This window comes from Aplysia californica, unplaced genomic scaffold (assembly GCF_000002075.1).
Source record: "Aplysia californica isolate F4 #8 unplaced genomic scaffold, AplCal3.0 scaffold00694, whole genome shotgun sequence".
Classification (NCBI taxonomy): domain Eukaryota; kingdom Metazoa; phylum Mollusca; class Gastropoda; order Aplysiida; family Aplysiidae; genus Aplysia; species Aplysia californica.
This window is the reverse complement of record NW_004797964.1, coordinates 132,864-146,256: the sequence shown is the minus strand read 5'-3', so window position 1 is coordinate 146,256 and position 13,393 is coordinate 132,864. Positions and strand designations below refer to the sequence as shown.

General features: G+C 38.4%; 1 protein-coding gene across 1 annotated transcript in view; it reads right to left on the bottom strand.

Moving 5' to 3' along the window:
• Window positions 1–13,393, bottom strand: part of LOC101852651 — a gene marked incomplete at its 5' end in the record, with an annotated part of 27,414 nt that overhangs the window by 12,899 nt on the left and 1,122 nt on the right. Inside the window, 4 exon segments of the mRNA XM_013088162.2 lie at window positions 128–258; window positions 1,321–1,614; window positions 4,837–4,908; window positions 8,536–8,610. Coding sequence (XP_012943616.1) covers window positions 128–258; window positions 1,321–1,614; window positions 4,837–4,908; window positions 8,536–8,581 — 543 coding nt within the window.

Genomic DNA, 13,393 nt, shown 5'->3' with positions numbered 1-13,393 from the left:
AAAAAAGAACAACAACAAAACACAAAAAAACCTCAAAAAGTAAGAACAAAACAAACAAACAAGCAAACAAAACAAACAAAACAATACAAAGAACACATTTAACAAATAAATAATAGCGACAACTTACACCATCTGTCTGTCTATACAGCACACATCGGGGGTCAGTAGGAAATAGGTCACTGGTTACACACGTCACAGACACTGTGTTGCTGTTGTTCGTGTACTCTGGGCTACTGCACGTCAGGTTTTCTGGTCTGGCTGTAGGTAGAAAAAGAAAAATGCTATGTCGAGTTTCGTGTTAGTTTCAGTTGGAGGTTTACGCACTCGCAACACCATTAAATCATGTAAATGCCGAAGGTTAGAGTCTAAGTTCTACTAAGAGTTTTCCAGCACTTGCAACACAGTTTGGTTATATTATGAGTTTTGAAGATTAGAAGTATTACTAGAGAGTAGCACAGTTGAAAACATCACCATTAGAACTATGTTTATCGCATTTGTTTTTAAGCTCATTGAGTACTACATGAAGTATCTAACTGGAAATGCGGGGTATAGAATAATTATGTAATTTGATTTTATAATTTGTACTATCATTGTGCGTGATTGATAGCAGCTTTGTCATTGTTATTATTACACCCCATAGGGATAAAAACATAATATTTTATAAGGTGTTACAAAAATCAACACCTTCTAAGCCATGTTTTCTTTCAAAATACAGTCAGATTTATAACGTTTATTGGAGACTGGGTTATTTTATGGGAGTAAGCATACTATTATCTTATGTATGTATGTATAATTAATGTGTGTGAAAGAGGGGATATGCGTTATAGAATGTTAATATGCATGCGTGTCTGTGTTTGTGAGTGTGTTTGTTTGTGTGTGTGTGTGTGTGTGCGTGTGTGTGTGTATGTAAGTGTGTATGAGTGTGTAGATGTGTGTATGTGTGTGTAAATGAGTGTGCGTGTGTGTGTGTGTGTGTGTGTGTGTGTGTGTGTGTGTGTGTGTGTGTGTGTGTGTGTGTGTGAATAAGTTAGTGTAGACACACAAAGACACAAATACAAACATACTAACATACTCAATTTGACACACACACACACATCTATACACATACACACATACATACACAAATACATTCACACCTACATACACATACATTATTCACACACGCACATATGAAAACACACGCACAGATACAAAACACACAAAACACACTGTGCATCTACATACACGAAAGTGAACGAACGGAAACAAAATACACCTAGATCTAGATCTAAGAGCTCTAATGAGCAGACAAAAAAACTCAGTTTACTACATAATACTCACAGTAGGTCAAAATTCCAAACTTTGTTTCATAGTCACACTGCACAGCTTTAAGCTGTCTGTTTGCCGTAAAGGAGAGAGTACTAGATCCAGTTTTTTCGTCTGACCTTATTGAGAAGCTGGAGAAAGTTGAATTGACAACTCCACAGGACGAGTTATTTATTTCCTTGATGTAACATTGAAGAATAAATTGTCGATGGCTGTGCCACGCAAACCAGCGAATGCAGGATTGGCGATTTAAATCACACGTGCGGTTGACGATCCTTCCCTCCTCTATTGGCTCTTTCATAACTTGTTCTGGAGATGGATGTAGGGTAAGATTGAAGAATACCGGACCAGCGGACTGACTTTGCCTAAGTCTCAATCTTAGGAATTCATGATTTTCCCCAGTTTTTATCTCTCAATGGAGAATCTTGGACCCGTAGATCTATTCCTAAAATTTTGTCAGGGGGGAGACCCCCCTGAACCCCCCCCCCCACCACCCCCTCACCCTCCTCCACCCGCCCCACCCAACCCACATTCTCGCGCAATAATGTATAGCTATCTACGAGTGGTCCGGTATTCTTCAATCCTCCCTGGATGTAGTTTAGAAGCACAAAGTTTTACATAACATATCAACGAGATGACACGGTGAACACGAATCGAAACCTACACACCAGGAACTTATCTATGACTATGACTGTATACTGTGGGAACAAGGAGCGGACGCAGCTTCACCTAAACACACGGAGCTGTATGTACTATGTGTACGAGATAATGATATTGTTTCACGACGCGGTGGAATCAGGTGCTCTTCAATTTTTGGGCATAGAGAAATATTAAAATCATCAGTTAAGCTTGATCAGTTGTATTACTTTCGATGAAAGTCTATTTATTTTGAATAGAAGCCCATATGTTGGCGATTAAAGTAGGGGGGGGGGGGGTCACTTGGTGTAAGAGGTAAAGTTTTTGAGAAATTGGAGGCCAAGTTTTGGCTAATTTCCAAATCTTGAATGTCCTTGAAAACAACAACACTTTTCTACCTGTTAAGCCTTTTATCAACGTCGTCAGTAAAATCAAAACAGATTAAGTGTCTTCTTAAACAGACATAATAGACGATGAGAAACGAAAGGATTATAATGAATCAATCTAAAAATAATTTTAAATAAGAAGATAAAATTTGTCAAATGTGTGAGAAAATCATCGGCCTTTTCGATTTTGATATTTTGACAAGAGCATGATTTCGCCATGATGCCACACATAATGTAAGCAATATCAGCGGGGTAGCACAATGAACAAGGGACGTAACCCAACCACACTCAGAAAGTAAAAAATCGAGATGGTATTTACGAAACAAACGATGTAACTCGAGCATCTGCGTTTGTTGCCATTTTTTGGACCAAAAGCTGCCAAAAGTTGCCAAAAGTTGCCAAAAAAGTTGCCATTAATTTTCAAGCTTTCAACTTTCTGTAACAACGTAACATAGCAATATGTTGATAGAGGTAACAATCTATCTATAGCACCAGCATTTCTTGTGATCTGTTTTGAGCATCCAGAACATCATTTTGTAGTCACCAAGAGGGTAAAAACGTTGAAAATAAAGGTTTCACAATAGAATGGAATCAAAATTAGAACAGCACGTATAAATAACCACAAAAATTAACTAATTAGGGCGCCTGTCCATCTCTCTGAAGATTGGCTGTTTTAACCCTAAACGTGTGTAATTCAAGGAAAAGTAGGCTTGCAGGATACCACATGTAAATTATGTTATGGAATCACACACATTTGGGGTGTGCCAGTGTCAGAAGTCGGTTTTGGTGTAGATCCGCTCTAATAAATTTATAACATATTTATATTTTTTAAATGGTGGGAATAGCATTAAATTAAATGACATTACGCAGCAAAAAAGCAAAAAAGACAAACGAATCATCAGAACAATTTTTAGAAAAATTAACTCTCCAACAAATTAAAACATAACAAAGAGGGAAAATAAAAGTAAGAGAGCAATAAAAATAATATGGTAATGTACTTATATTCTCTGCATGAAAATAGTTACACATGGAAATCTTAAAACCTATCAAAATACATGTCTAATATGTTTTGAAGTAGCTTCGTTGTTTTGTCTTTTTTGAAAACTTATGCAAAAATCGCGGCTGCGATTCGCGGACCAAAAAATGAAAAAAATCGCAACCGCGATAAACGCAGATGCTAGGTAACTTAAGGGGGGAGGGGGGTCCCACAAGCGAGCTAACTCCTTTATTTCTGGACCTAGAAGCCTTAAATTTGGCATACAACTTCGTCATGATACAGGTATTACGATGAAAAAAAAAATTTCCCGGATCCAAGATGGCCGCCATTTTTATGAAAATACACGTTGGAGGTTTGTAGAATGGAACCGTTGGTTACGTTACAGACAACAAACTGGCCTACCAGGAGGAACTAAAATTATGGTGAAGTGGTATAAGTTTAGTGCCTCTTTCAACACTATTATGTTCATTAAGAGGCGGGACCTCCGAGTTTAACGTTCATTTCCGAAAGGACAGAGCCAAGAGGGAAATTTGAGTAAAGTGCCTTTCCCAAGGACACAACATTGGACTGAGCTGACGCTCGAACTCCTAAACCCGCAATCTTACGACGCCGCCATGAGTAACTACAAACTAAGAAAACCGTTGAACTCTTTTTGTTTGGATGGTTTCCAAGGTTCTCTGGAATTAAATTTGTTGTGATTATTTTAGCTATCGGAGATGGGGTTTGTATGCAAAATTTATGTTTCTTTAATATGTTTATATGTTAAACAAATGAAGAAATAAGAATAATAAAAGTACCAAGTATTAATGATATACAGAGTAAGCATGGAGAAAAACCAAGAGGTGTTTATGTTTTACAAAACTTGAAATTGTGTTTTTTAAGACTGCATTGCTTCCCTCTAACCACATTTAAAAAAAACCAACAAATACCTTTATCTCTTGACTTACGCAGTTGTTGTGGGTTTTTTTCAAATGCATTATATCAATGATAAATAGCAGATTCCCATGGCTAAATTCCAGTGGAAAAACACACGAGAATCTAAAGAGTGAACATCTATGCCTTTTCCCCAGAAGTCTTTATATCATCTCACGACGCAGTGGAATTAGGCGCTCGTCATATTTTAGGCATATTATAGAGTTATTGATATATTCATAAAACGTATTCATTTGCCTAGATTTGCTCTTAAAAAGTATCCATCCATCTTGAATAGCAGTCGAGAGATTTGCTTTTGAAGGAGTAGGCGGTCGCTTGGTTTCAGAACTAAAATTAGCGGGAAAATGGCCACCAAAGTTTGACGATTTCCAAAGCTTGAGAGTCCTTGCAGATTTATATTTTGTATCCCTTTGAACAATGTCTCCAAAACAATCCCCTGAGGAATGTGTTTTCAAATGAACATAGAAGGTGCTGAGTCATTTTAAAAAAGCCCAACGGCTAGGAAAGTACCCGTTTCTTTGATTTCATTATTGTGACGAACGCCTGATTTCACCCCGATACCTCACAAAATAATGTTACCGAAGCTGTGTTTTCGACGCCAATAATGCGATTCATAGCAATCCAGGTCACACTGTGACGGTATGACCAAACCTGTTGAAAAATAAGGAGTTGATGTTTGTTGAAAAAATGCAGCGACTTTTGCGTCTAAAAATGTAATGTTTGTGCAAGTATGCTACTTGTGTGTGAAGAAATGTGTAAAAGTGTATTATTTGCCTTTTTTTATTCTCCATGCATATTACACCGTGTCTAGATATATTAGGAGTACTTTGCATCAATACAGACAACCGGCTTTACTGGGAAACAGATAGAGAGATAAACAGATAGAAAGATAAAACATAGATACAGAGATGTATGGACTAGTCAACTGATTTCCAGAAAAATAGATAGAGACTGATATATAGATTGACAGACAGAAAGACATACTGACAGATAAACGAATATCCTTCTATCCTTCCACGCATTGGTCCATGCATCCATTCATCTATGAATCTATACATCTATCCACCTATCCATCCATACAACCATTCATCCATCCATCCATAACATCTATCCATCCGACCACCCATACATGCATACATATATTCATCCATCCAGCCATCCATACACACAATCACACACACACACACACACACTCACACACACACACACACACACACATACATATACACATACATATACATGCACACACACACACACACACACACACACATGCACGCACTCACCCACGCACGCACGCATGCACGCACATACGCACGCACGCACGCACGCACGCACGCACGCACGCACGCATGCACGCACGCACGCACGCACGCACGCACACATACATACATACATACATACATACATACATACATACATACATACATACATACATACATACATACATACATACATACATACATACATACATACATACATACATACATACATACATACATACATACATACATACATACATCCACACATACATACATACATACATACATACATACATACATACATACATACATACATACATACATACATACATACATACATACATACATACATACATACATACATACATAAGGGGGCTCTCGTAGTCTAGAGGTTAAGGTGTTGGACTCTCATTCAAAAGGTCCCGGGTTCGAATCCGGGTAGGGACCGAACAATTTTTTTCCTCTAAAATTGTCTCCTTTCACCTCCTTTCCTGCTCTTTAGCAATGTTCTGTTGTCTGCTTTCGTCTCCTCTTTCTGCCCCCACCCCCTCACCTCCTTTGCACCTTCCTCTGGACTCTGGATTTTTTTCTGCAGCCTTTCTACTGCTACTCTTTCGCCTCTTCTTACTGCTGTCTTTCAGCCACACCCCTGATCTTCTGGTAGGAAAGATCTACCATCAAGCCTTCTCGGACAAGGGCAAAACAACTCGGAGGGCCCGTGTGCAAGTTGCACACATTAAAAATCCCTTGGTGGTCTAAAATCGATAAGAGTAGGCTTCGGCCGCCACCCGGGCAAAATTCAAAATTTACTACCAACTGAAAATATTAGGTGTGTCCCGCGCTCATTTTATGACCTTATGCAGTTGCGAGCGCTGTAAAATATTTTACAAAAACAAACAAAAACAATACATACATACATACATACATACATACATACATACATACATACATACATACATACATACATACATACATACATACATACATACATACATACATACATACATACATACATACATACGTAGATACACACACACTTAATACACACACATACATACTTTCACATTTTACTATACATATATATATAATATATATATATATATATATATATATATATATATATATATATATATATGTATAATGTATATATTCATATATATATTATACCCAGTTGCAAAAGTTCTGTCACAACCATTATACTATGATGATTTTCGCTACAGCGTAAGAATTTCAGCAAAAATGAAAAAAAAAGTATGACTTGTTTGACTTATGAGACTCCACGTGCATGAGCAGACGAAAGAAATCATAAACCAGAAGTAGTACGTGAGCAAAGGGTTAGCTTTGAGTTCTCACAACATCTGTGTTAAATCACGCAGACAACATGTAAACACACCTTACACACTTTAAGATTTAATAATGATAATAATAATAGATAGCATTTGTATAGCGCATATCCCCACTCAGCAGCAGGCTCTATGCGCTTTACACTATATTATTACCCCAGCAGACCATAGAACACTCAGGAACATTCTCAGCTTCCCGGGAAGCATACAGTGCAAGCAGCTGATTAAGCACTCAAACACTAACAAACTGACAAGATCTTTCGCTGTCTATAGCTGGGTACCCATTCCCACCTGGGTGAAGTGAGGAAAATTCGTGCAAAGTGCCTTTCCCAAGGACACAACGTCGGGCCCTTGACGGGATTCGAACCCACGACCTTACGGTTGTGAGTCCGAGAGCCTAACCACATTTCGCGATTTTTAACAGTCAGGTCATTTGTTCTCCTGTTTTCAAAATAACAAAACGGTCAAAAGCAGAAAATTAACGTCCTATTTGTATGATAAATTCTTCAATTGCGATTCCTTCTGTTGCAAGAGATGTAAACGTGTGCAGCAGGACCATATAAAGCTTGAACAAGCGTTTTAACATCGCTAGAACTGTCCGAGACAAGCCTAGACGTGGCTAACCAAGGGCGACAACTCAAAGTCAGATGCGGTTTTTAGTCAACACTCAGATTCGAAACCCATTCCAACCAAGTGCAAAGACTACAAGGATTACCGGACTGTCTTAAAACACCATTATTAGACATTTATATGATCGTGGATTACGTGATTATAACCCTTTATGTAGAACCATCCCAACCTTGTTTCATCGAACAAATCGCCAAATTTGGGCATAACAACATCGTTGATGGAACTGAGGACATTGGTAAAGATTTCCGTTCAGCAATTGTTCAGGTTTTTAATTCGTCGCATTGATAGAAGAGAAAAAGTGTTTAAAAGAAGAGGATAGAGATTTCCCAAAGCCAATGTCCCCAAAGTGGCCCGATCTGGTGCCTGAAACGTGATGGTGTTGGGTTAATTCTCTGCTCTTTATCGTACACATTTGGTCACTTTTCAAGGTAACATCAAAAGACGACGGTGTCGTGACAAATTTCGTCGTCACGTTGACTGCCCAATATGGCACGATTGATGGACAACGCCCGATCCCATGCGGCCATGATTAGCCAAAACATCTTCTAAACTCATCAAAGCATTGTTCTGGACTATCCTGCAAGATCAACAAAGCCTTAACTTAACAGAACATCTGTAAGATGACCTTGACTGGAGGATTAGAAACAGGCTGCATTCTGTACAAGCTTGTCAGGAACTGAATGGTCCATTTCACAAGGAATAGCAGGTGATTTCTCAGGCAACCAGAAGGATATTACTTCAGTCAATAAACAGACATTTTGTATCAGTAAGTCTAGCTGGAAGAGGCCACACACAAGACTGGGCAAACTTTGATTTAGATTTTGCCAGGGTCAGTGTGCATACAATTATCGCCCTTGAATAAGGAATAACATTGGTCAATTCTTTTCATGTCATGTTGGCAGAAAATAAACAAAGATCATGTGTACCAAATTTCTCATTGCTATGTTGAATAGTAAATGAATTATTTTACTTTTAAAGTGGGTGTGATAGAACTTTTGCAACACGGTATATTATAAAAATATAATATATACATACAATCCACTCACCTTGCATCAAGAGCAGAACTACTATGACTGCACCCACCAATGACATTATTGACTGTCAAAGTTTTTCTGTTTCTCCTGAAAGGAATAAAATATATATTATTAGGTGACGCAACATGGTGAAATCAGGTGGTCGTGTCCCCCCCCCCCCCCCCCCCAAAAAAAAATAATAAAAAAATATTTAAAAATTGTTCAATAATGACAGTGTCACGATTAGAGAAAAATAGATAATGACGGGTAGCTCTTAAAGTGATATTGTAACAGCAGCTGTAAACCTATTTTAATCTGTAAAAACAACCTACTTGGATATTTTATTAGTATTTGTTAAGCAATTTTCTAGAATACAGCTATAAATTGTTTATAAAAATATTTGTCAGTTAAGACAAATTGATAAAAGTCATTGTGTAAAAGCTGGACAGTCTATGTTCAAAAGTTTGGGGAAAATTTCACAATAACTTGTTCACCTCACTATAGTACTATAATGGTGTTATCCACGTGTTATACTTTTGTCTGTCACCGGGGTAGAAGCAGTCTGCCATCAGAAGTCGACTTGTTGTCAATTAGGGCATGGACATTAATTCGACTTTCAGACTTTCAACTGCGACTGTTACCTTTTTTTTTTTTTTAAAGAGGATGAAAACAAGGGAGTGAAGATGATAGATGACTACCCCCCACTCCCCCAAACCGTCTCTCTCCGTGAGAACGTTCCCTCTCCCGCTCCTTCCCAGGATAAAATATTAACTAAACAAACAAACAAACTAACTAACTAACTAAGTAATAAACGAGCAGTAAATGAATAAATAAATACATTAATGAATGAATGAATTAATGAATTAATTAATTAAAACAGTCCAGGGCACATTTACTTCAAACAAGAGTTAAGTTCTTTTAACAGACCACAAGGTGTGGTTGAACAGTAGCAGAACATGATTTTTACTTCTTAAAATAACAAAACAAAAACAATGACAACAACAACGAAAAACTGTTTGTTAAATTATGTCTTTGTTTTCTTAATCCAGAAAAGTTAAGGGTTTTTTTAAAACAAAAAATGCAGGAAACTTTTTTTTCTTATCCACAACAAAATAATTTAGTTGTGCTAAACGCTCGATCCTCACTAACTAATTTCTTTTTAGCTCATGTCCATTAAGTGACTTTTATGCATGATACAATGTATTTAATACTTATTTTCTATCTGCAAATGTAATATTTAAAAATATATCACACCCATGATCATTTTCACTAATGCGTAAAAAATGTAATGAAAGATATAAGAAAAGTTGGTGTGTATGACTTAAGAAACACCGAGTACATACGGAAGACAAAGAAAACCACGACTTGCATGCAGCGCATCGGCAAGTTTTTGGTATTGTTTTCTTGTTTGTTTATTTTGGTAAGTGTTTTTACGGCGCTCGCAACTGCATAAGGTCATATGAGCGCGCGGGACACACCTAATATTTTCAGTTGGTAGGAAATTTTGAATTTTGCAAGGGTGGCGGCCGAAGCCTACTCTAATCGATTTTAGACCACCAAGGGATCTTTAACGTGCGCAACTTGCACACGGGCCCTCAGAGATTTTTCGCCCTTGTCCGAGAAGGCTAGGTGTAGATCTTTCCTTCCAGAAGATCAGGGGTGTGGCGGAAAGACAGAGTTAGGATGAGCCAAGGAGTAATAGTAGAAAGGCTGCAGAAAGAGTCAGGAGCCCAGAGGAGGGGGGCAAAGGAGGTGAGGGGGTGGGGGCAGAAAATGGAAACGAAAGCAGACAACAGAACATTGCTACAGAGCAGGAAAGGAGGTGAAAGGAGACACTTTTAGAGAAGAAAATTTTTCGATCGCTACTCGGAATCGAACCCGGGACCTTTGAATGAGAGGCCAGCACCTTAACCTCTAGGCCACGAGAGCCACCCCCCCCCCCCCCCCTTATTGTTTTCTCACAATGTCAATGGAAAACAAATAAACACACAACATTTACTTTGAATCACACAGACAGTGTGTGAAAGTAATTGACACAGAGGAAACAATCTCTTTTGTTTGAACCTTTTACTAGTTCTGAATTATAAAGTTCTATCTGACGTTTTTGGCCGTTTTGAGCTGCCAAGACAATGAGGTCAGAAATCAAAATGTTCTGTCTATTCTATCAAAATGTAAGATAATTGGGAGTCGTTATCAAGATCTTCAAAGATTTGCATGCCAAAAAGCTTGGATATTATGACACTCAGAAGTTTTGATTAGCGAGAAAATGGCAGTCAAAATTTGGTGATTTCCAAAGCTTGGGAGTCCTTGGAAACTGAAAATGTACATTTGTTGTGTTTTTATTCAATGTTTTTCTGTAAAATCCTCACAGAAATATGTTTTTAAGTGGACATAAAAGGTGTTGAGGCTAAAAAGAAAATTGAAAAAAAAAGTCAAAATGAAGACAAATTGCCGATATCTTTGATTTTAATATTTTGACGAGCGCCTAATTTCACCACGATGCCTCACATCTATCTACCTTGAATAGTAGTCGAGATATCGGCAAATTAAAGGAGATGGGGTTCGCTTGGTCTCAGATGTAAAATTAGTGAGGAAATGACGTAAATATTCGGTGATTGTCAAAAGTGTTGTGTCTGTAGAAACAAAATGTTCCATTTGTGAGGCAGCGTGGTGGAATCAGGCTCTCGTCAAAATAATCAAAGTGAAGAAACTTGCATTTTTCCGCAGGTTTGTGAATTTTTATCAAATTTTTGTTTTTTGGCACAACACCTTTCACGCCCATTAAAGAACTCATTTCTGTGTGGATTTTTCTGAAACGCGTTGATTAAAGGCATGAAAAATGTAAATCTTCAGTTACCACGGACTCCTAAGCTAAGGAAATAACTAATCTTTGCGGCCATTTTCTCACTAATTTTATATCTTAAAACAGGTGACCCCCGCCTCCTACTTTTGCAAATATCTCGACTTGTGTTCATGATAAATGGATACTTTTTGCATAACAATAAAGACAAGTGATCAAGCTTTAAGATGATACCAAAAACTCTACATGCCCAAAAATTGACGAGAGCCTGATTCCACCACGCTGCCTCACATTTGTTTTGTTGCCTTTGATCAACACTTTTCAGTAAAATCCATTTTTTTTAAAGTTGAGGGTTTTGCGGCGCTCGCAACTGCATAAGGTCATATGAGCGCCCAGGGATGGATGTCGACAGAGAGGTCTTTGCAGGGAAAAAGACTTACTCTGCTCACCTCTCTAGCTTCAACAGCACAAAGTCTGTTTCAACTATCAAGGCACCCCGGAAATAGCAGGTCACAAGAGTGTGACAAACATACAAAAGAAGTAGAGGAAAATGACAATAGTAAGGATTAGGAAAGAAAAGGCAGTTCCGTGTTGTAGATCAGGCACAGTTATGAGCGTGATATGATGAATCAGCCCATTTCCAATTCTACAGTGCATGAACGAGAAATGCCCCCCCCCCCCTTTGGTAATGGCCTAAAGACACTACAGTCAGTGGCACTGCCCTGGGGGGGGGGGGGGGGGGGTTGTGTAAAATCCATGTAGGATTTGTGTTATAAGGTGGGTACAAAAGTGTTCACTCAACCCCCCCCCCCAAAAAAAAAGAAAAAAAGAAAGGGGGGGGGGGGGGGGGGAGCAGCTATGACATTGTACCGCCTGCGCTGATTCCTTTTCTCCAATCAAGTAACCATGATCGCTGATACTTCTTCCGCAGATCTCCCACTTGATGATGGTGATGAATGCTTCCTTTTACCTTGAAACCCATCACTTTTATGACGCAAATGCTAACATTTACATTATTCTATTTCAAACCAAACTTGTGATTATAAAATTGCCACATGTGAGAGTTAGTAAAAACGTTGAGATGATTTGCATGGCAAAGCTACACCCCAAACCTGGTGACCTTATGCCTCTTGCTTTGATTTTTGTTTTCTTTTGAGGTCTTAGCATTTTTTGTTATTGCAATGAAGGTGTTTTTACACCCCCATCGACATAATGTAGAACATTGTGAGGCAGCGCTGTGGAATCAGGCTCTCGTCAATTTTTGGGGCATATTGAGTTAAAGGTATCATCTTAATGCTTGTTCATTTGTCTTGCTTTCAATGAAAAATTATCCATCCATCTTCAATAGAAGTGGAGATATTTTGGATTGAAGGAGGTGGGGGGTCACCTGGATTAAGAGGTAAAATTAGCGAGAAAATGGCCGCCAAAGCTAGGTAAATTCCAAAACTGGAGAGTCCATGGAAACTGTAAATTTATATTTTTGTGCCTTTAATCAACCTCTTTCGGTGAACTCTTCAAAGGAATGTGTTTGTAAATGGTCATAAAAGGTGTTGAGCCAAAATACAAAAATTTGATAAAAATTGCTAAGCAGGGAGAAAACTGCTGTTTTCTTCGATTTCATTATTTTGACGGGAGCCTGATTCCACCACGCTGCCTCACATATTTAAAACTTAGCCTGTCATGGCCAACTCGGTGGAGAAGGATGTATCCTAGTAGAAAGACAGAGATACTAAATAAATGGTAATACGATTTTTCTTTCCATTGGGGATTGGAACTCGGGTGTCCTGTGTGCGACAGTGATGCGCCTAACAGTTACACCACAGACACCGTTTCTTGAGGTCAGACGCAAGGATCCGATGACAGGATTCAGATTGAATATTATTATGTCAATCAGCTGAGGTGGGTTTTTGGTTTTTTTTTTAAAGATGTGGGAAACTATAGAAAGAGAGAACTGACGCAAGTGAGAGAGAAAGAGCGAGAACGAGAGAGAGAGAAAGAGAGAGAAAGAGAGATAGAGAAATGGAGAGAGAAAGAGAGATAGAGAAATGGAGAGAGAAAGAGAGATAGAGAAATGGAGAGAGAAAGAGAGAT